We start from the raw sequence: 22,366 nt of genomic DNA on the forward strand, positions 1-22,366 counted from the left end.
CAGTTCCCCTCTGTGTCTCAGAGCTGTTGAGCTTCCAAAACTCCCACAGCTTCAACTGGCAGAGCGGATGCTGAAAGCTTTGAAAGGGACTTTGATAGCCAGAGTCCCTGTCTGCACCAGAACAGTTCCCCCTCTCCACATAGGCTGGACAAAGATAAAATCATTTATGTCTGGATAAGGGCAAGCTCACTCTACTAACAGCTGTGCTGGTGGAGATGCTGTCAAACATTGATAAAACCCATGGGATTGCCTGAGGTAGACTTGAAAGAAAATAATTCAGCTAGCTTTGGTAGCTAAACTACCAGTTAAACACTGACAGTTAAACTGGTGAAACTATAACACTGGTTTGCTGTCAACGCTGTTGATCTTAGCACATAAATAATACATATATATATTAGCACATAAATAATATTCAAACACTATGGAGACGGTAGCCCTCTGCTAGAGGAAGCTGATGCCTTCTGTCAGTCAACTAAATTGCTGTGGAGACTCTGAATTTGTTTTGCCTGTTTCACCTTTTCGTTCATATGCTCACTTCAACTTCTGCGCCCTCCCCATAACCAACTGAATGCTTCACCTTCTTACTTTTGCATCAGGCATTAGCAGCAGCAGTGATTGATCTGTCCAGTTCTATTTACATTAGTCTAAGTACCAGGCACGTTTACGCTGTATCAGAAAAAAAAAAAAGTTTCATGAACACTGTAATCTGTGATGTAACACTGCTCTTTGACAAACAAGCTGTTGGTGCTTAGTTTCAAACACCACTGCATAAAAGCCTCCTTCCTTTTCTAGGTTGCCATAACAACAAGCAGAGAGCTGTCATTTTGCTAAGTAATGACAATGACAAATATCTAAGAAATGCAAAGGTCTGGGGAACTGGGAGCAAGATTAGAGCTTCTCTTTCTGCCTTTACAAAACATTTTACTGTGGATTCATCTTGCAAATCCTAAGATGTTCCTATGGGAACATGAGAAATAGCTTGTGTTAGTGCTCTGTGTTGCCTCATTTTTCAGAGGCAATGTTCTTCTTATGGATGCTTTGTCAAGACAGAGCACAGCATTAGTAATCAAGGGCATAGGATATGATCTTGAGCTCACAAATGCCTGCAAAAGTCTGGAATGAATCCTAATTTTAGAGTGCAATAAAGCGACAATGATGCCAGATCTTTTTCTCTTTAGTAGGTAAAAAGGGGTTGCAAGAAGCAAAGATGCCATTTTATTGAATGAATAAAAAATGGACAGGTGACTCAGGAATAAGTCAGGAAACTATTATCTGAATAATTCTTGTGTTAGCCATGAGAATGGAAACTATTTTCTTCTTAATTAAATAAAGAATAACACCTAGGACACCAACCAGAAAGATTAAGACTGACATGCTTACCACTTCATCATGAAAGCTGTTTTTTCAGGTGTTTTTCATTTGGGATCACTCAACCTCTGATTTAACTGAAGAATTAATGTTATTTAATTTTTCCAGGTTTGTGGAAAGGCAGTCTTTTAGTGTACACAGGCAAAACATCATCTTCCTTTTTATGCACTTTCAAAATGTAAGCTATAATATTTAATGACAGCCCAACAACCACCTGTGTCTTAAACTACATAAAACAGCATTTAAAAAAATCAACCCAAAGTGCTGAATGGAATCAAACAAGGTTTATGAAAGGGATGTAGTTGTACTAATTAATCTGTTCATATGAAATAATTATTTTCACTTATTAGGAAAAAAAAATGAAGTTGCGTAACAAGCATAGAGTCGCATGACAGGACAAGACACAAAGATAGGAGAAAGAAAATAAGTAGGCACTGGTGAGATAGATAGGGTATCCCAGTATGTTTGATCATAGGTTTCCCTAAATGCAACAAACATTGCTGCTTCTCTAGATGACTAGATGGCTAGGTTTCCACTACAGAACTTCAGGCACTCAAATAAATTAGTCAGATTAGATGGCGAGAGGTTCCCCAAAGAGAACTGTGATAGATTCTGGTGGTGATAGCTAGCATATAACATCAAGTCTTTTATCGTTATTTTAGTAATCACTTAATAAATCCAGCAGGCAAGTGCTGAGATTTATATAGCCTTGAAACCTCCTGAGTCTTAAAATCCAAGTAATTTCATAGTGATCTTGACATAATAGAAAACCAAGCATTTCATATACAAACATAAACCCCAGCAAGACAGGTAGATATAACTCACACAGGATCATACACCTGCAAAGAGTAACCACAGTGACAGTTTAAAAAAAAAATCCTTCTTACCTGCTGCTGCTTCAGAAGTGATGCTATCTTTAACTATACAGGCTGGACTCAGGGGCAAAATATCATCATCAAAACTGATCAGGTCTCCTTCCACATCTAGTTTATTTTGCAAAGCAGGTGCTGGGGAGTTGGCTGCAGGTGACAATTCCCCCAGAGACTTGAAAACTTTATCTTGGGCAGATACAGAAGCCTGTGAGGGAGCAGTAATTGGTTTTAGCGAGGCCAAAGAAAGGGCAGGATTTTCTGTGCAACGTGACTTTTTAGGAACAAGAGGCCTTGGAGCAGGAACAGGAAATTTCTTTTGTCCATTGCTGTTCTCTGCAACTGATCCATTCCTTGCATCAAGAAAATCACTACTACTACTTTTAACAAGGCCAAGTTTTGGCTTCTTTGGCAGTTCAGGTTTGGTTACAACACTGCTCCCAACTACTTCAGGTTGAGGCTGCAGTTCCTTGGAAGGTGTTGATTTGCTTTCTGTCCATGCATCCCAGTCTCCTGAAATTCTGCTTACTCCTGGCTTTGGAGCAACTACTGGCTTCTTTGCAGTAACAGGTCTTGGGGCAAATGAACGAGGGGCAATTTCTGGCTTTTTTGATAATCCTGAGGTATCATTAGTTCCTTGGGATTCAAAAACTTTGATCCTTGAAACAATACTATTTTGGCTCTTTTCTGTGCTCATGCTGTCTACTGCCAAGTGATTGTCTAGTAAGCTATCATCTAAGAGAGGTGACTGCTGAATTGGAGGTTGCTGCCCTTTTGTGTTAGACTGGTTCACTTCGTCTCCATTGTCTATCTTACTTGCAGTATTTTTGACCACAGGTCTGAGATTGCTTCTTGATCTTGGCTTTGGCACAGGACGTATCACAGAACTGGGATTTTCTTGGCACCTTTGACCTTCAGAAACTTCCAAGACTATTAAAGGATTCTCATTTTCTGAAGAAGACCTATTGAGGAGAGATGCAGAAGGCCTAGGAGGTTTAGGAGGACTCTGCCCTGTTAACAGAAAAGAAAAGGTTTCAGTTCTCTATTCTAGAACACTTTGTTTATGTTATTTTTTTGTCAGCCATCAGGATGGTAAACAGTTTCATTCAGAACTTACTGCTGCTTGTGAAACTGCAGTTCTCTTTCTAAAAGGATGAATAAAAAAAATATATGAACTCTAGAAGAAGCTGAAGATTGCTGAAATGCATGGTGTCTACACGTTGTGAGTTCAAAACTACTTGTTGGCTTGCAGCATGAGGGTTATGCAAGCAACATCTAGACCAAAGAACAGTACAGTAATTTCCCCAGCTTGGTTTGCACACTTTTCAGTCTGAATGTGTAATGCTGCAGCTATTCTGATTGGACATCTGAGCTCCTCCAGCCCCAAATCAATTGCTATTAGGGCTGAACTGAGCAAAACTTTTAAGATTTAATATAGTGCAACTGTGAATCCAATGGTAGTTCTTCAGAAAAGAGGATTTTTACAGGAATTTACAGCAATAATCATTCACAGAAATTCAACTGTTATTCATACAAATGCTGCACAGACTAATGATAAATAAAATCTTCAGGAGACAGAGTAAGGTTTTTATTAATGAGAAATCCAAAACAGTCTCACCTGGATAGCCTACAGATTCCAAATGTGTAGGCACACTAGTTTTTACGTTACTTCCTGGCAAATGGCTGATTAGTTCCTCTGGAAAGTCAGTTTGTGTTGCAGAAGTAGTGGTATGTCTAGGAGCAGCAGCATTATTGTTGTTTGTTGTATTGACTTGCACTTGATTGATTTCTTTTATCACCTGCTCATATGATGGTGGAAGCTACAAAACAGAGAGGTCAATATTAATGTACGTCCAGATGTTAATTCTTTTTTTAAAAAGTAGTATATAAATGTAAAAATACTACATTAACATATGCAGAGGAAAAGAACACTGTTATAGTCTTTTATTCAATTTGATGGAAGTCTAAGCAAGCAAAACCACTGTTCCTCTCTAACTTAATGTGCTTTTTACCTTTGTAAATCAAACACACGTCATGTAAATTCATGCTTACCTCAGCTGGAATATGCTCATTTCTCCTCCACTGAGCATGAGATGAAGCAGAAGGGAATCCTAACCCCTGAGGAGTGACAGGGCTTGCACCTGGAAACCAGGATGATGGTCGGAGGGGTTCAGCAGCAACTATTGTAATTTCAGGACGCCTGGAAATGAAGGCAAAGGGGAATAATTACCCAAAAAATTTTAAAATCGTTCTTTTAAATATGAAAGACCAAATTTTTCTCAGCATGGGAAATCAAAATAGCTCAGGTCTTTTTGATTTAACCAAAGATGTTTTTCCATTATTTCAATGAAACTTACCTGACCTTTCTAATAAGCAATTAGGCTTCCACTCAAAGCACCTAATTAACTGCCTAAGCCAAAAAGTAGGTTTATTGGCTTCAGTGAAATAATTAACATGCTTAAAGTACTTAAACACAAGTGTAACTCAACTAGATGGAAGAAGTCTTAGTCTTCATGGGATAATGAGAACTAATCATGTGTTTGCCCTTAGCCTGCTACAATGTGAAAACAGTAGGACAGTTAAAACTGCTTCTGGTTGGCTACCTAAAATCTTGTCTACCCTCAGATCTCCAGGGAAAACTCCCACTGTGCTAAAGTGGGGCAGAGCAAGCCTCACAAGGCCTTTGGGACAGGGCCTACTTGCTTACAGCATCTAGCTGTAATGCATCTAGCATCTGCGACGGTTAAGGACCGGTAGGTACTACCCCTGTTCTATCACTGTAACAGCTGCTCTAGAGCATAAGCTGCAGTGAGTGCCCACATTCCCAGACCAGGGCCCCAGAGTACCACTAATCAATCTAGAGTCTCACACAGAATACATTTTGAGAAGCGAGTTTTGTGAGTAGATGAAGCATCTGCTACAGAAGCCTCTGTCTGCTGACAGAAAAAAACTCGCAGAAAGGTAACTTCAAGAACTATTGTAAAAATAATTTAAAAAAGAGTGCTACAGTCCTTCACACCTGAAATAATGAGAGACTCAGTTCACCAGCTATCCAAGTTGATGACCTCCTTTCTCAATACCCTCTGAGAAACTGGAAAGAGGCCTGAAAGTGTGCTTGCGATCCTGTAAATAGATGTCAGCAAAGTAAAACAGTTCTGCAGAAGTTGGTTGCATTCTTTTTTTGAGGACACATACAAAAGTAAATGAGAAAACCCAAATTCTTAACCTGCCCTGTGCTTAAGAAGCACAATATTTTTATTTTATTCCAAGTCTAATTTATTTTTAAACACACTAGGGATAGAGAGAAGGAAAAAAAATATCTAGAGTAGAAAGCCGTAAAAACTAATATTGTGACACAATCTAACAAGCTTTACAGTAACATCTAATTGCAATACAAATAACAGCATCATACCTTCTATCCCTTTGCTGTTCACTATGGCTAGAGGTCCGAGAAGCTATTTAAAGAAAAGAAACAAAAGTTTTGAAGAGGTTAAAATATACTGTCACAGCAGTAAGATGAGGATAATAGTATAGCCCTTACCAATCCACTATCAAGCACCTGATCATAAATTCCAGATTTTAAGAGTGGCCAAGTTTAAAAAGAAAATATTGGTATTAAATATAAGAAGAAGTTTTTAAAAGGTTTAGGGTGCAGTCTCATGATCAGTTTAAGTCACTTTATGCCCAAGTTACCACCAAGAGAGGCGATTCTGTCCCCTTTCTTCTTCTTCGTCATACGTTCCTACATTTTGCATTGTGATGACCCGAGAATTGAAACTTTTTCTTTTTCTTTAGTTAAAAAAATCCATGAATAAAACAAAAAGGTCATTAAACATGTCTGGCTTTACTTTTGATGGCTCATTTCTGAGATGTGTTCTTTAATCTTTTTTTAATGTCTCTTTTTGTTTGTTTTAGAGAAGGGAAAAGTACAAAGGTACAAAATCTAAGAAGCTATTTCACCCTCCTTTTTGTAAAAAGAAAAAATTAAGTGTTCCCATCTAGAAACTTCCAAAAGTTTAATCACTTGTGGATTAAAAGTCAGCAACATTTTTTTTTTCCAAATGATATGTTTTAAGTTACTTAGTATAAGTGAATCCTGACCTCTTCATTTTTCTATTTTTGCCATACTTATATTCAAACATCTTTTTCAATGGCCACATTATATTTTCATTTTGATTTCTTTAGAGAGAAAAGGAAATTATCCGAGGGACAAATTTTTGCACTGCAAGTACAATTTAGGAAGTGGTAGAGTCTTATTGTGCAAAAGCTGACAATTATGCTGTTCCTGTGCCATCAGAGAATCATTAGCTGAGCATACTTGATTCAAGAGTCGCATAGTGTTGTGTCAGACGTACCTCTTCCACAGGGCATTTTTGATGTGCACTATTCATGAGTGCTAGAGGGAAAAAAGAAGGGGTTACAGAAGAGGAAGAGGAGGTGAAGGAGAACAAACTAAGGCTTCAGAGTGCCAGAAACGATAATCAAATGTGTTAGTCGTACAAGCATAGTGCATGTGCCAGTGTAGTAAGAGGCCAATTGTAACCTCTATTCACAATATAGTGTCTTAAAAAACTAAAATAAAAGCAGATTTATTTTATTTCTAGTCTCATGCTGATTTTAACAATGGCTGCTTAGAAGCTCCCCTTGCAATAAATTAACCATGAAGAATTTAATTGAATATGGAAGCTGCCAATGTATTGCTCAACAAAGAGCCACTGTAGGAACGAGGAGAGGGAAGTCAAATCTCTTAGAATGCTTTATGTAGTTTAAAAAACATAGTTCAGTTGGGTCTGTGTTTTTTCCCTTCCAAAAATAATGGGTTACACTGAGGAGTTGATACAGATGCAAAGAACCTTGGGATCCCGTATTGTATACTCCCTGCCTACTAAAGAGGTATGGACAGGCAGGTTGACCCCAGTAAGAGGCACACCTCGAAGTTTTGGGCATGATTGCACATCTCCTAAACCAGTTCTGTAAAAACTGTTTGGCAAAAATAAGTAAATAAAATTCCCCTACACATCATCTTCACTTTCTTCTTCAGAGATCTTAACATAGCACTGATCTAACACATACATAAAAGATAAAAAGACAAACTGACCCAAACCAACCGATTCCAAGATTGCTTTTGCAAAGAGGATAGAAGAAAGTGTTACTTTGGTAAATGTATTTAATACAACTGCTTGGGGTATAGCCAAATTACAATGACGAGGGCATTAGAAGTGAAAGCTAATTAACGTAGGATGTAATGCTAAATTACAAACCTGTCAATTTTTTTCATTCTTTCTTCATTTCTAGATAAATTCTACAGGCTGCTTTCTCCTGCGAAACTCTAAATGTACTTCTATTTATTAAAGATATTAAAACAAATAAGAAAAACCTTAAAAAAGTCTGAAAGACTTTTTCCTTTAACATAGGCAAAAAACCTCCCGTGAGGCATCTATATAATCCATCAAAATCCAAACTCAAGTAAACAAGTAAACTCACTTGAAAACAATGCATTTAAAATGTTTATATGAAAATAACTTTACTAGTAGTTACAAATATGTCCCTTCGAAAGGGCTAATATCTAAGCCATCATATATGTTTCCAGAATGTGCTCATTCTGTTTGAAAAAAAAAAAATCTCCCACGCATTCATGGAATCAAGATAATTCCATGTACATAAACATTTGTATAAATATTTATTTTTTAATGACCTTGACAAAGTTCTTCCCTCTTTCCATCAACTGCTCCCCTCTTTTTCTGTGATGTTTCTATTACAACCACACTTTTAGAAGATCTTTTGTTTTGGAAGCTTTTAAATCCACAGTAGGAGCGGAGGTGAAAGCTACTGAATTTTCTGCTTTCACGTATTCCTTGGAGTCCCACAAATGCTAGGGAAAAGAAAATATAAACTTTCTAAATAACCCTTGCCTCCAGACTTGCACAGCTTTTATTTCTTTACCATTTCAAAGAAATGAATCTAAATTAAGAAGTGCATAAAAGAAAACATGAATTTTTTAAAATATAGCACACACTTGATTTAAAAACAAAAGAAAAAAAACCCGCAGCCATTTTTCTGACCTTATGGTCTTTTGATTTGTTAAGTCTATTCTTCATTTCCTTTGTAGGCTGCCTTGAAAAAGCATGCTATTAATTCTTCCACCAGATTTCAAATTATGACAGCTTTAAGATTTAAAAAAACCCCTTTCTTCCATCAGGAGAGTCAATGGAAATGTACTTCAGTGCTGGTTTACATACTGACAACTAGAGGCAGTCGGCTCCTCAACTTCCCCACTAAGAAATGCTCAGGGTGACTATGGCTGACATTTCCAGGAGCATACGCTTAGTGGTATTCAAGTAAAAGGTAAGCAAAGCAGTTAAAGAAGGGGCGGGAGAGGAAAAACTCAGTGCATAAAATGTACACCTTTTCATCGTATAACTTTATTGGTCTCAGGGGAAAGAAAAAAAAAGTCAGATCAACCCATAACATTAGCACCATTTATTTCCGTTAGTGTCAAGGAGGCATCCAAATGTGTTCTACCCAGTATCGTAGAATTTAAGCAAGTAAAGTGTTACTGGTAATATTGTAAATAGTGACTTTTGTCACTCATTTTTTGTACATATTTCTTACCAGCATTATTCAGGGGGCTTTATCCAATTATTTTTGAATGTGCAGTGGTAAAGGGTACTCAGTTTGTCCTGTATGCTTTTGTTTAGAATGATTTTCCTCTACTGTTCCTTCTCCAGGTCCTACTTTTCAAGTGCACGTAATATGTCACTTGTATCTGAAACACATACAGATTATGGGGCTGGGGGCTATGAGATCAAGATGCTTGTATAAGTACAACCACCATTACACCACAAACCCATAAACTGTGATGCTACACACAAGCTGGTTGCAACAGAACTCTGATGTGCACTTTTGAGTCTTTAGAAGAGAGCTGGGCTAGAATTTGCAGTCTTTCAGGCAATCTTTTAAGGCAATATAGAGGCAACTATGAAGTTCATTCAGGGATCTGCTCAGAGACACCATCCCAGTGTGAGCACTGAGCGCTTTCACAATACAGACACCTCATAATAATATTTGTATGTTTCCATTAGCAAATCTATATGAAACACTGAACAGTTTTGTCACCGTGGAGTGTTTTAAAAGCAAATTTCATTTTGCACTAAAGGTTGGATCCGTAGCCTCAAATAGCCCAAGCCTTGTGCAAAACCAACCTCCAGATTTTTCTGATGATTTTTATCTATTGTCCCTTCCAGTAGCTGCAAGTAAACATGATCCTGCCAATTAACTATTTCAGTTAACTCGTATTAACTATTATTAATAGGTTTTAAAGTAATAATACTACTTCCTACAACAAGGACGTGTGCTAATATTTAAAAACACAGCTTCTTTCAGTGCTTTTTGAACACCGGGCTAGGCATTTCTGCCATCATTCCTATTAAATATGTAAACCATTAGACTGAGAAGTTATTCTTCTTGCTGTATAACTGCCTAGGAATAAAAGCTATTCATCACAGTATTGCAAGGAGAGCCTCGCTTACCTACAGAGTAACGCACTAGGAGAGCTGACAGAATGGTCCTATGCAAGAGGCCACGCTTGCTGTCTTTGCAATACCAAAGGTGTTACATGGCTGCAGAGGCCTTTCTTCAGCGAACACTAAAATGATCAGCTAATCCTCAAGCCAAAACCAGAAAAAAAAAAAATAATCTAATTTCACCAAAGATCTGATTAGACTATTTCTGTAGAAACGGAGGTTGAAACCAATTGGAATTTTTCGTGCATATCTGAAGTAAGAAGCATTTCTCCTGAACTATTTCTTGGCACAAGGGGGAGGTCTTGCTCCTTTTCTTCTAGTTCTGTTTCCAGGCAGCTCAGAGAAATGTTAGGTTGTCTGACAGTAGAGCTAGGCTGATTTAATGCTTGAATGTAGCTAAAATAGACGGTAATGCCCAATTCCTCTTCCAAACATGGACATTTGTTGGACTTTTGAATGAGCGTTAGCACTCATATAACCCTACAATAAGTGAGGTCAGAGTGTTAAATAAAAAATAAGCACTTTCTGTACAGTTTTTGTCCATTTTATCTCCCTGAACCTACTCACCTTGGGCTCAGACCACCAACAGCACAGGGGAAGGAATGTGCCACCCCCAACAACAGTCTCCGTTTCCTGCCTCTGCTTTCCAGCTCCAGTTCTTCTTTGCACAACTTCAGTGAGGGAACCGATCAAGAACAACTTAGAGGGGTGACAATATTCCTTTTCCTACTCCCAGTGGGGTCAAATACCCTCTTCACAGCTGACCAAACTGCCTGGCACCACAGAGGTTGGCATTGCTGCTGAATAAAATCTGCATAACTGCACCCTTACAGCAAGCCTGCAGTTTCACTCAAATTTGACAATAATAATTCATGAAGGCAATCCACTCCTTCCCACACCTCTCCTTGGGGTGTATATTCCTGTCTGCACCGTTCCCTGCATTATGCCAGCCCAAATGTTTGTGCAGATGGGGAGAGAATGAGGTCACAGAATTGATCTGATTGGGAAAAAGTGGGAGCCAAAAGAACCTAGGAAGCCCCCAAGAAAAACAAAGCAAAAATGCAAAACAAACAAAACCTACAGCCAAAATTGGCTGCAAAATTGCCAAATGGGAAGCCACAGCCTCAGAGTGCATACAATCTGTTACACATCCTTAACTTAGCCACATATTTGCTTAGTACAGAATGAGAATGGAACAAGCTTGCAAGTTCTTCCAGCATTTTAAGGTAGCAGACTTGCTTTGGTAGCCTTGCTCCTTAATGCCACCCTATTCTGAAAGAGTGGAGAAGTGAGCGAAAACATCGTTCCCCTTTGTCTCACTACTGCAGCATTTGGTTTGCCTCTTTTTACTTTCTTTGGCAATCTTGTGCATGTTGCTGTCTCTGGCATCAATGGAAATAGTTTCACTGATTTCAGTGGGAGTTGGATTTGGTGGTGTGTTCTGGCCTGAGATCATCATTAAAAATCCAGGGGTAACTTCTCAAGAGTTGAGATTAAAAAAATACTCCCGAGTATATCTCATGTTCACATGCTTGCTTTCTTCAAGCAAGTTGAGCTAACTTTTCTGAAATCTACTAAGCTGTCAAACAGTTGAAACAAAATGACACCACCTTTCTATCCAGAGTTGTAGTCAAGGTGGCTGAAAGGAAAATAAATCCTCTTCCTCCTTGGCCACAAGACAGGAGATTTACTGAAACAAAGTCACACAAAGCATTGTCCACAGGTTGGAAAGTTGAAACCCTGCACATACCCATCATGTTTCTTGAAAATTAGAGATACACAGCTCACAGAAGCTGTGATTAAGAATAAAGATAGATTTTTAACTCTGTTAGGGAAATACACTTTTCCAGAGAATACCATACTTTTTCCAGAATAATGGCAAAGGGAGTTAGGAATTATTCAGGGTTCATTTTTAATTTGGGTCCATCAACAGGTACAGTTACTGGCATATAAAGAACTATGGTTTCATATACAATGTCTTGATATGTGCATCTGAATAATTCACATGGTACTTATATTTCATCATAGTTATTTACATATTACTATTATGAAGTATAATGTTATAACATATGAGCCAGGGCTTCTTGACTAGATTTTTTTTTACTTGATTGTGCCTCAAAACAAAGTTACCACCTGCTACCATATTTTCAAAAAACATTTATATCAATATGATGTCTATGATGATATCATATGGATATTAATGATATTGATTTTTTAGGCGAATTCTCAGTTAGTCAAGGTACTGGGGCTTAGGCGGTCTGAATCAATTTCTGACTCCACCACAAAAGGCCCTCTGTGATCTGCTGCTCTGTTTTCCAGTTTCCTGTCTATGGCAGCCACAGCACAGATAAAGCATTTTAACTACAGCATCACGTAGACTTGCTCTGAATAAAGCTTTGACTACCTTTGACTACCTCCAAACTAATCCATACTAATTAGCCCCTGATTAATAGGTCTAGGAGAAACATAGACCTAGTACATACACTAATTTATTTTTCCCCATAGCAGAATCCTGAGGGTTGTTTCATTAATATGAAATTGAAATCATTGGACAGAAAGGAAATAAAAATGAAAAGTGGAAGAAAAGCAGCATAAAATACTTTGGAAGATGTAGCTAAAGAAATTCTCTATGTGGAAATATCACGAGCAGGGAAAAGGAAAGAGGACTTACATGATGAAATCAGGGAAGAAGAGTTTGGACTTTCATTCAAGATTTATAAACAATTTTTTGTTTTCCAAAATGAGCCCCGTGCATTAGTCTAATCCTATCCCCAGTACAGACAATGAGAAGTTGCTGCAGATTTCTACTAAAATAGAACAATCTTCTGTTTTGTCAAGTGAACTAAAAATTGGGCAAGTGTAACCCAAGTTCTTCAGAAATGGATCACATCTGTGCATAAATGCATTAGTGCATAAATAGGAAAATACTAGCAACTGGCAAGAGGGAACAGCATGACAACAAAAAACAAAGCAAAAAGGAAAAACAGTGAGAAAGAAATTACAGCCCCCCAAAAGTCTACTAGCTACTTTGTTTTCACATATAAAGTTAAATCAGCTACTAAAAATGAAGATGTAGCAATCTTACAATATTACGATTCTCAAAAAATAGGAAAAGTAGACTTACATCTCTTGATTGCTGCTCTTATGGATGACAAGGGTCCTTGCCTTAAGAAAAAAAAAATTACAATGTGATAATGTCTCAAACAGAAAACAAAAAAGTAACATAATACAGAAGTTCCCCATATATTGTAAAGGGTTTGCCAAGTGCATTTTCCCCCTAGGTTGTCATCTGACAGAAACTTGTCCAAAACTCTTGGAGTATACAATCATACCCAAGCCCTTCTAATGAAAAACAGCTTACAACTTAGGTGCAAGACCTTGCAAAGATAGAAAGATGATTTTTAAAACCATTTTTTCTCTCAATTCTGTGTTGAAATTCACATTCTGTCTCATTTGATGGGAAAACTTGGAGAAGAGCCCATATGGGTATGCATATTCTCAGATTATAAGCATTTAATGACGTAACATTCTTAACTTAAACAGATAAGTAAAAATCTACAACCTCTTTGGTAAATATTTTTAACAGTTACTTAAAAATTTATCTTCCTCTTCAGTTGAGATTGTATTTTTCAGTAATAACTTGGTGGGTGGGGTTAGACAGGAAAACAACATGACCAAAAATTTGTTGATACACAAAGACAGAAAAATGTTTCCTTTTGCCAACTCATCTGTTTTCTTGGGAAGACAAAAGTTTCTGATGCCTCTCTTCTGAAGGTCTTATTTAACAGACAGAGCAGTCCTTACTAATTTTGCGTGTAAAAATGAAAAGTAACTTGCGAATACAATTTTCAGAAACTGTTGCCAACTTGAACAACATAGTATTAATAACCTGCCACTTGTGCAGAGCTATAGAGGAGATTAAAAAAAAAGACACCAACACACAACTACTTCAGAAAAGCAAGTCTTGAATGGTCTTTTTAAAGGCTGAAAAGAAATAGACTATATCTGGTTGAAATTCATACAATACCTTAATAACAATAGAAAGGTATACTAATCAAGTATTTTCTGGAAACCTTCTGCTGCAGCCTTCATCAGCAGTATAACAGCAGGAATGTTAGTACAGGGAGGGCACTGGCATTTTAACACCGCTCTCACTCTGCCCGCAGCAGGCGTGCAGCACACCAGCTCCATTGGGGCTCAGTTTAGCTCCCTGTGCGCTTCCACTGCAATTGCTGACGGCTGCAGTTACTCCAGTGGGATGAAGAATAGGGGGATTTGGAGGAGAAAAGAAAGGACAGTCAAAAAGAACGTGGATGAAAAATGTCCTCCCTCTACAGTCATTCTGAAAACTAATGAAGACTAGAAATGAATGTTGCTCTGACTGAACCGTTTTCTGAAATAGTTTGGCTAGTCTAGGATAAACAATGCCTATTTGTCTGGTTCCAGAAAGAGTTCAAATGTGGCTTGGCCCCTATCCACACAGCTAGCGAAGCTGCGTTAGAAAATGTTTCTATCAGTCATATTTCACTGTGCATTCTCAGTAGAAAAGGATTCTGATTTTCCTTCAAAATGCCCCATCATAATACAGCCTTATCTTTAAGAAACACTTTTAGTTGTCTATTCCTCCCAGATGTACCCCAGACTCCTGTTTTAATTCCTTATGACTCAAGTCTCTTTGTTTTGGATGGTCATTTTTGAAGCTTTGTTCTTCTGCTTTCGTTGCTGTGAATAACTACAATCATTAGGGTTTTATTTTAATCATATTTAGTATCAGACAGGAAGGAGACTGAAGTCTGGTAACACAAATCTGAAATCTTTTTGAGTAGCAAAAAATTTCTATACTCAGAATTCAAGCTTCACTTAAGTTTTATAGCAGGAAATTAGGAAATCTATAAAGTATGCATACCCAAGTATCAGTAAGAAGCCAAAGTTCTTTCTTCCACTGGCAAGAGCACTTTGACCCATTGCAATTTGTCTCAGAATTTGATGAGTGCTTTCAGATAACAACACTTATTTTTGGCTAGAAGTCATAGGAGTCATAATGTAGGCAAAAGTTCAAGTTTTCCATGCAATATGAGGACCAAAACGGTACAGAGAAGATTTTAAAATCAAAGTGCAAAGAACAAAGAAGCAAAACCTCTCATGAAACCAATCTAGTGAAGTTAAGTATGGATATATCAAGAGCAAGGCAGTTCAAGTATGCAACTATTGGTGTAATTTAGAACACAGGATACCATGGTTCTGTTAGAAAATTTATGAGCTCACAGGCAAAACAAGCTGTTAGCAGATAATTTTTCTTTTCTACTTTCCATTAACAGGTCACCCATCAACAACCTTCTGGCAAAGCACTAAATTTCCTGCCCCCATGAGAGTTTGATTCACATTTAGCTTACAACTATTTAAGCCCTTTAAAAACACCAAAATGGGAGTGGATGTAGAATTTTTTTTTCCCCATGAAGCCCGTAAAGGAACTGCAAATTCCATAACTTTGTTACACACTAAACCCCAGTAATTTAAATAAGATGCTGTTCTTGGGGCTGATTGTGATTTTGCCTGTATCTTATGCTGATCTAACCCCTCCCTGTTCCACAGGCAACAATTTTTGGTCTCTTGTCTTGTTTTGCAAAGAGAGAAGTGAGAAGGTTACTAATATCCTCCTCTGCTCCACAGTTAGCAATACACTTTCTCTCAAGCCATCCAAATAATTAACATAACCAAATCAAATTTAATTCTCCTATTTGATGAGGTAGGAGCTGCAGCAATTACTTTACTGTATGGAGTCCCTGCCTCTTTCCCAGCTCCTCCTCTTGTCCATAAGGCACAGCAATGAACCAGAGCACACACAAAATCCCCGCAAACGCACATGTCAAGGAAAAAAAGAGAAGTTGTTTAATCTGCTTGGGACCTCTGATCCTGGCTCCAGTGTGACTTCCCTGACAGTTCACACTGGAACGCCTGAGGGCACAGCGTGACAATAACTAGCCCCTGGGTTAGGGGATAGCAGCTCCTCTGTCCCTCTGCAATGTGCATAAGCAAAGTCCAAACTCATCCTGCTGGAAGAAAACAGTGCAGACAGCAGGAAGTTTCAGACTCTGACAAACATTAGCTTCCACATCACCCCAGCCACACCTAATACGGAATTGGTAAAGACACAAACTGTTCATCCGTCCCCCAAGTTATTTACCATGCAGGAGTGGACAACAGGAGCAACTCCTCCGACATCTGCAGATTTATTCTAGACCTCGCTTACTGTTAATTTAAAGAACAAACTTAGTTTCATTTCCAGCTAAGGCAGCAGCTTTGTTGAGCTTCACCTGCCAGCCCCTCAAAAGGGGGAACTAACTCACCTCTGTCGGGCCCTCTGTGCAGCCAAACCAACCCACTCAAACAGGTTCAGAGGGGATCTGTAAGCTGCTGTATGTGCTATGCTGACAGCAGTTGGGTACTTTAAGTCGGCAGGAACATGAAAAGGGTCCCATGGGTCACCATTTCTGAAAGATAAAGAACCTAAAGAACCTGGAGAGGTGTGTTTGAAGATGTTAAATACCTACTCACTCTTCCTGGTAGGCTTTATTCTGAGTTTCAAGGGCAGGTTTTCTAAATATAAACACTTGAGGAAAACACTTCAAAAGCATATTTTAGGTCTGTGCATTGGTGAAATAAAATTGCTACAAACTAGACTCGGCAAAGAGCTGTAAACTGTTTAGCGAAGTAAGTGCAGTTACTGTGTATAAACCATGGTCTCTCCCTCGTTAGGGACTCTGCTCCGACACTTTTACTTGCACTGAGCAGTGCATCTCTTCAAATGCAAGTTCAGTGCAGCTACAGTATTTCTCAAAGGCCCGCTCCTGCAGGGTGACTCCTGACCCAAAACAGCGACCGCGCGAGTATCACTCACCTGAACAGTCCCCACACAGCAGAGGAGGTGCTGTTCAAGTGGAATAAAGCTCAAATCACACAGGCATCTCCAAGTGAGCAGGCAGGGATTTGTGCATGCCCAGAGCAGGACAGCATTTAAGTCACACGTTACCCAAGCAAAGAGGTCAGGAGGTTCTGGGCTACCTTTTCACCCACACGTCTTTTAGCTGTTTCAGGAGCAGCAGTGGCTCCAGCCCAGCTGAGGGCATCTCACAGACATGTTCCCACCAGTTGGCTGATGGTGAGCCAGCTCTGCTCCTGAACACAAACAGGCAGAGGAGTGCTGGGCTTTACCTGCCTATGGAGAGCGCAGGCAGTACTGGCTTGTCACTGCTCCCTCCTGCCTGTGAGCATACCCGTAGCTATTTAGGGGGGTCTCCCTAGGCTATCTACAGCCTTCTGCCCTATGGGTTGTGGCACTGCTTGGGATACAAAACACATCCCAAGCTACCATCCCATCTCAGCATCCCTCCTTCATCCACTTCCACCACTCTCCTATTGGCTTGCATGGGATTCTCAGTAGGAATCAAGCAATACTCCACAACATCTGCTCCCTGTATCAGAATTAGGATCTTTGGTTTCTTTATCTAAACTGACATAACAATGAATATTCTACAGGAAAATTGATTGCACTTCTTTCATACATCAATCTAAACACACACAAAAGCCCAGGGTGGGAGGGGGCTGAGGGGGGTGGGGAATGAAAAAGAATGATCACTTTTTCTAAAAAATGAATATACTGAAGCATCTCTTGCAAAGTCTCAAAATCTATCCTTCACATCATATTATACAAATCTTCTCTTAAAGCATCAGTCCTTAGGTTCACACACTTGTGTAAAAGCTTTTTAACATATTTTTAATTGTGATGGTTATTGACCCTGTCTTATACACACACAGAAAGTTAAAAAAGTTAAAATGTTGCTATTTTTAATGTCTTGTGACATCTTGCAATGTGAGCCAAGAATTTTTAAATAGCTGATGTTGAAATTACTGTGAGGGAAAACAGTAGTTTAATAAAAGGCATCATATATTTATCTCAGCTACTTTAGAAATCCTGCCATCTTTATAACAGCCAGTGTATTACAGTGTAACATTTTAAAAACTTATTACAAAACATTATTCCAAACACAAAAATCTTTAAAATGCCACCTAAATGATTTCACTGCAGACGGAGTGACAGACAGACGCTACTAATTTTATGGTGAAGTTAAGGGTGGTGCAAAAGATGAGATTTACCACCACCCTGATAGCGAGCTACAGACAGACCTCTTAGTTCGATCAAAAAGCTCCCAAAGATAGGACAGATAAGTCACAGGTATCCTATCCTCATGATGTGGGTGCAGTAGATAGAACTGTATTAATCCTGTGGGTTAAGAGAATTTACACTGAAAACGTTTCCACAGTGATCAGCCTTGGCAATGCCTCCACTGCAGAGGCCTCCTGGTCCTTCAACTGACAGGTGTAAATTAGATTACACGGCACACGGACTCCAGGTGCAGTTTCCCCATCAGCGTAAGAGAAGCAGAGACCGCACAGGCAGTAGTCCCACCTTTGCCACGCTCATCATTTCTACCAGCTCTTTTGTGTTGGTGCTGACACGGTCACAAGTCTGCTGGATCAGCCATGTGATTTTGCTAACAACAAACAATCCCAAACATCCCAATTAGTTTCCAGCCAGACAGGCCAACTGCTCCAGCTGGCTGTGGAGCCACACGAGCACCAGGGTGACACTGGAGAAGCAGTGGGAGAGGACAGCCGGGGAGGCCAGCAGCCGTCCTTGGGGTAAGCAGCTCAGCCTCTACTCGCAAAACCAAACCTGAAGTCTGTGACTCTACAGCTAATCACTAAATGCTGGCTATGCATCAGGTCAGCTGTTCTTCTCACCCTTCAGTATCAATTGATCCACTCTTTTTTTTTTTCCTGTTAGTGCTGGTCATTCAGATTGGCTCACTGGGAGATCAGACAAGCACCAAAAAGAAGCAGTTGGCAGCAGCCTTGCACCACACTGGTCTCTCTGTAAAACGAAGATGCGCTCTCACATTCTCTGCTAAATCATGGGGTATCGTCATGGCTCTGCAGGTAAAAAAGGCTAAGGTACAGCCACCTAAGAAATCACATGCTCAATAGTACAAATCTGGTCATCTAGGAAATCAGACTCACCTCAGTACAACTTTACTTCTCTCTTGAGTACAGCCCCAAAAGCAAGTAATCCTGAACCAGTAATTAAGTCTGGTGAGAATTCAATCCTCATTGCCGTGCTGAGGATGTCTACTTCGCGTCACCTAATGAATGCCACAACTGTGACTTCCCACTGTCTGGACAAGCGAGGATGTATTTAAGAAGCAGCTAAAATCCAGCTGCTCAGGTAATTAAAACAGCTCACGTTGATCAGCATAGGGAAAATCTTTCAGGAATCGCTCTCTAGCTGTTTCTTCAACCACTTATTACATATTCATGTGCTTGTCACTGTCATACTTGGGGATCATATTTTAGCAACCGAACCTTCAATTTTAAGGCAGAACATAGGCAGGAAGTCAAAGCATATCATGGCAGCAGATGATAACATTTCACACACCAATTCTCAAGGGAAACTACAAGTCATGAGGTTGCAACAGCTTCCACACTTAATGATGTCCAGCTTAGGTCTTGAAGCTGAAACACCTCCCAGATTTTTTGTGAATCTGAGTCACTCAGCTTGTGTGTATCCTGAATTAACTCTTTCCTGATCCAGAGCTACAGACATGCTAGATAGATTTCCCCTAGCATTCTCCTTCAGACAACAACCTGAGCTGAACTGCACCTTGCCCCTGAAAATGACTGTATGAACGTGCCCATTCCAGAAAGGCAAATCCTCAGAAAATTATTCAAGTTATTCTCTATCTTCATTGTATATTTACTGATTTCAGCTCCCAGTAAAATGTATGTTACAAGAACAGAGGGCTCTGCTTTTTGAAGGGTTTAGCCCTCCTGTAACAACTAAGAAGATTCTCCTCTATGCCATCTATCAACATATTTTTACTCACTGTTGTGATATGCCTGCTGGTAGGTTTTGATTAGAATCAATAAATAGTATTTATGATTTAACGACAATTTAACCTCAGTAGTAAATATTTCTAGCAGTAGAAAGCACCTACAATTTTCATAATAGCATAATAGCAATGTAGCACTGTAAATGTAAATGCAAGTATCACTGAATTGTCGTAGTGACAGTGACGGGATATTTGGGCCTAGCTAGCAACATATTCAGACACAAGAGCAGGGGTTAAAAAACTGAAGGGAAGAACCAGCTCTTTCAGATAAAATAACTTAGCTGTAAACCGCAGTTTCTTCTGATGGCATTTCTTTACTATTAAAGTCTACATAGTTTCTGCATTTGCAAATAGGGAAAGATGACAGTGCCCTGCTCCTACAGTTAAAACAATACAAAACAAAGCTTGTTTCTGAAGAGTGGTTCTTTGGTTCAATTATTTGCAGTAGCATTTCAGTCAGTAAATCAAAGCCCTCTCCAGCCACTGACAGAACATGCTGCTTGCTTCAGAGCTCCAGAACCTTTGTAATTGACATCACAGATGAATAAAACCTTGTTTAATCATGAAGGATGAGCAGAACAAGGGAATAAAGAAAACCTGTTGATGTGGATCCACAGGATTCACTATATCTTTACAGGGCTTTAACTATTATAAAGTACAGATACTAGATTTTCTTCAAATAGTCTGTGTACTTCATAGAACATGTAAGTATAATGTTAAGGTTATCTTTAAAGCTTTGTAAAGCGGGAAAGTGGTATGTGAATGTCCTCATATGGCTAGAAGTATCAATAATGATCACTAAGAAAACAGGTAACACTTTGCTTTACAATAGCATCTTCAATCCCTACTAAACCAGTTACTTCCAGATCAAAAAAGAGAAAACAATGTGCGGGAGGTGGGGGGAAATCACCCAAGGTAGTCAAAAGATGGGTGTATTTCAGATGGCCTTTTGAAAACAGAGAGGCTGAGAAGCTTCGGAATAGAAACACAACAGAGCATGGCTCCAGAGAGGAACAAGCAGGAGCACAAGGGCATTCACTGCAAGGGCGAGAACTCAGCAGGACCCAGAGGATGTATGAGCTGGAGGTGAGGAATCTGGAGGTGAGAATGCTCAGGTGCTTGCAAGCATACAGACTTCAAAGACTTCAGAGCAGTAATCAAACCGAGGCAACAAGGTATAGGTGTTTCTTATTTTGCTTAGATCTGTCTGTTCCCTGTGTAAAACTAATCTGTAAAATATAGGCCCATTGGCCTCAACTGTTGTGCATCCTTTGAGGAGGAAACTAGTGCATGTGTGAGGAAGGAGTTCCCGCGGAATCCTGAGGCATCTTAAGGCCTCCAGCAGATGGGTAATTGAGTCTCATTTCCAAGGGACAGTACCAAATAGCTGCTACACTCAGCAGTTAAGATAGCATCTGGATCCTGTCTAGTCAGAGATTAACAGCACAGACTTCAGCTCTATAATATAAAAGCCAGCGACTGGAGAAGCACTCAAAATGTAAAGTTCAACTGCAGCCACAGAAGTGGGATTACGAGAAGTGTTCGATGCTGGCATGACCTCAGTGCCAAAAAAATCAGCTGAGCACTTTTGAGAATTTCAAAGTATGACAACAGCCAATGCTGACCTCCTTGAAAAGTCCCATCCTGTACGATTTCCATGCTCCTTTAGCCTAATTCAACTTCTTTGTAGGCCATCCAAAGCAAACAGTGCTGGAGTTTAAGCTTTCGCTGAGTGAAGAAACAAAAGGAATTTCCTCATTGTTTTAATTACAGATGTATGTTGAAAGCAAAGACAATTGTTGTGAAAAGACAGTCTATTAAAAAGATGTATAAATACATACGCATCAAATATAGTGAAGTCTTAACTCAGCACTTAAAAACAAGAAACAAAAACCCTTCTACACTGTAAATGTGAACCAGCAGCCAAAAAAGGTCTGTAAGAACATTACAAAGTCATCCATGTAAAGAGACATAGTGGCTTCAAACTGGCCATTTATATTTATAAATAAAATAAATCATTTAATAAGCAGCAGAAACACTCTTTTTTAAACCTCCCATGTTAAAACCTCACAAAAGGAAAACCATCTTAATGCGTGATTAAATCTTGTTCCAATGGACTGTTGACTCACCCAGTTACACCCTACAGCACATCAGGTCCATGACCTTGTAACAGTGGCCCTTACAGAATGCACAGTGTACTGAAATTGTAAAATAAAATCTCATAACCACACCCTTCACCAGACCTGTCTTTCCAGAAAGTGCCCTGCCTGCAGCTCAGTCAGAGAAATGGCATGTTTGCCTATACGCTCTTCCTTGCTCTTCCTCTAAAAACACTGAAATGCTTCCTTTTCTTCTATACCATAGATACTGACAGAGCTGTTGGTTACAAAAATACAGAAAATGATTCATCAGAAACTTGCACTACATAACAACAAACCATACATTCATACATCTGCAGGTCTACAATGTTTACCTCCAAGTTCAAATACGACCTTAAACTGCAGTCCTTTTTATTCATCCACAAAGATCCAGCAGCTCTGAGATTAAGGTCAACCATTCCCAAAAGATGCACATCAAAGATTATTTTTCAAGTCTTGTTGTAATTCTGATTCTACACGGATGAAGGTAAGATACAGTGTACAGGTAAAGGTAATATCTT

General features: G+C 39.2%; 1 protein-coding gene across 3 annotated transcripts in view; it reads right to left on the reverse strand.

Annotated features, from left to right (window-relative positions):
• Positions 1 to 22,366, reverse strand: part of SH3D19 (SH3 domain containing 19) — a 79,060-nt gene that overhangs the window by 26,958 nt on the left and 29,736 nt on the right. For 2 of the 3 annotated variants that reach the window (XM_086746576.1, XM_086746577.1), the window contains 5 exons: positions 12,885 to 12,925; positions 5,650 to 5,692; positions 4,290 to 4,437; positions 3,856 to 4,057; positions 2,256 to 3,248 (listed from right to left, as the gene is read on the reverse strand). In XM_086746576.1, the coding sequence (XP_086602702.1) occupies positions 2,256 to 3,248; positions 3,856 to 4,057; positions 4,290 to 4,437; positions 5,650 to 5,692; positions 12,885 to 12,925 (1,427 nt within the window). Of the gene's footprint in view, positions 1 to 2,255; positions 3,249 to 3,855; positions 4,058 to 4,289; positions 4,438 to 5,649; positions 5,693 to 6,592; positions 6,634 to 12,884; positions 12,926 to 22,366 lie in introns of all 3 variants that reach the window. The other variant, XM_086746578.1, reaches the window with a different exon arrangement.

This window comes from Chlamydotis macqueenii, chromosome 4 (assembly GCF_036417535.1).
Source record: "Chlamydotis macqueenii isolate bChlMac1 chromosome 4, bChlMac1.mat, whole genome shotgun sequence".
Classification (NCBI taxonomy): domain Eukaryota; kingdom Metazoa; phylum Chordata; class Aves; order Otidiformes; family Otididae; genus Chlamydotis; species Chlamydotis macqueenii.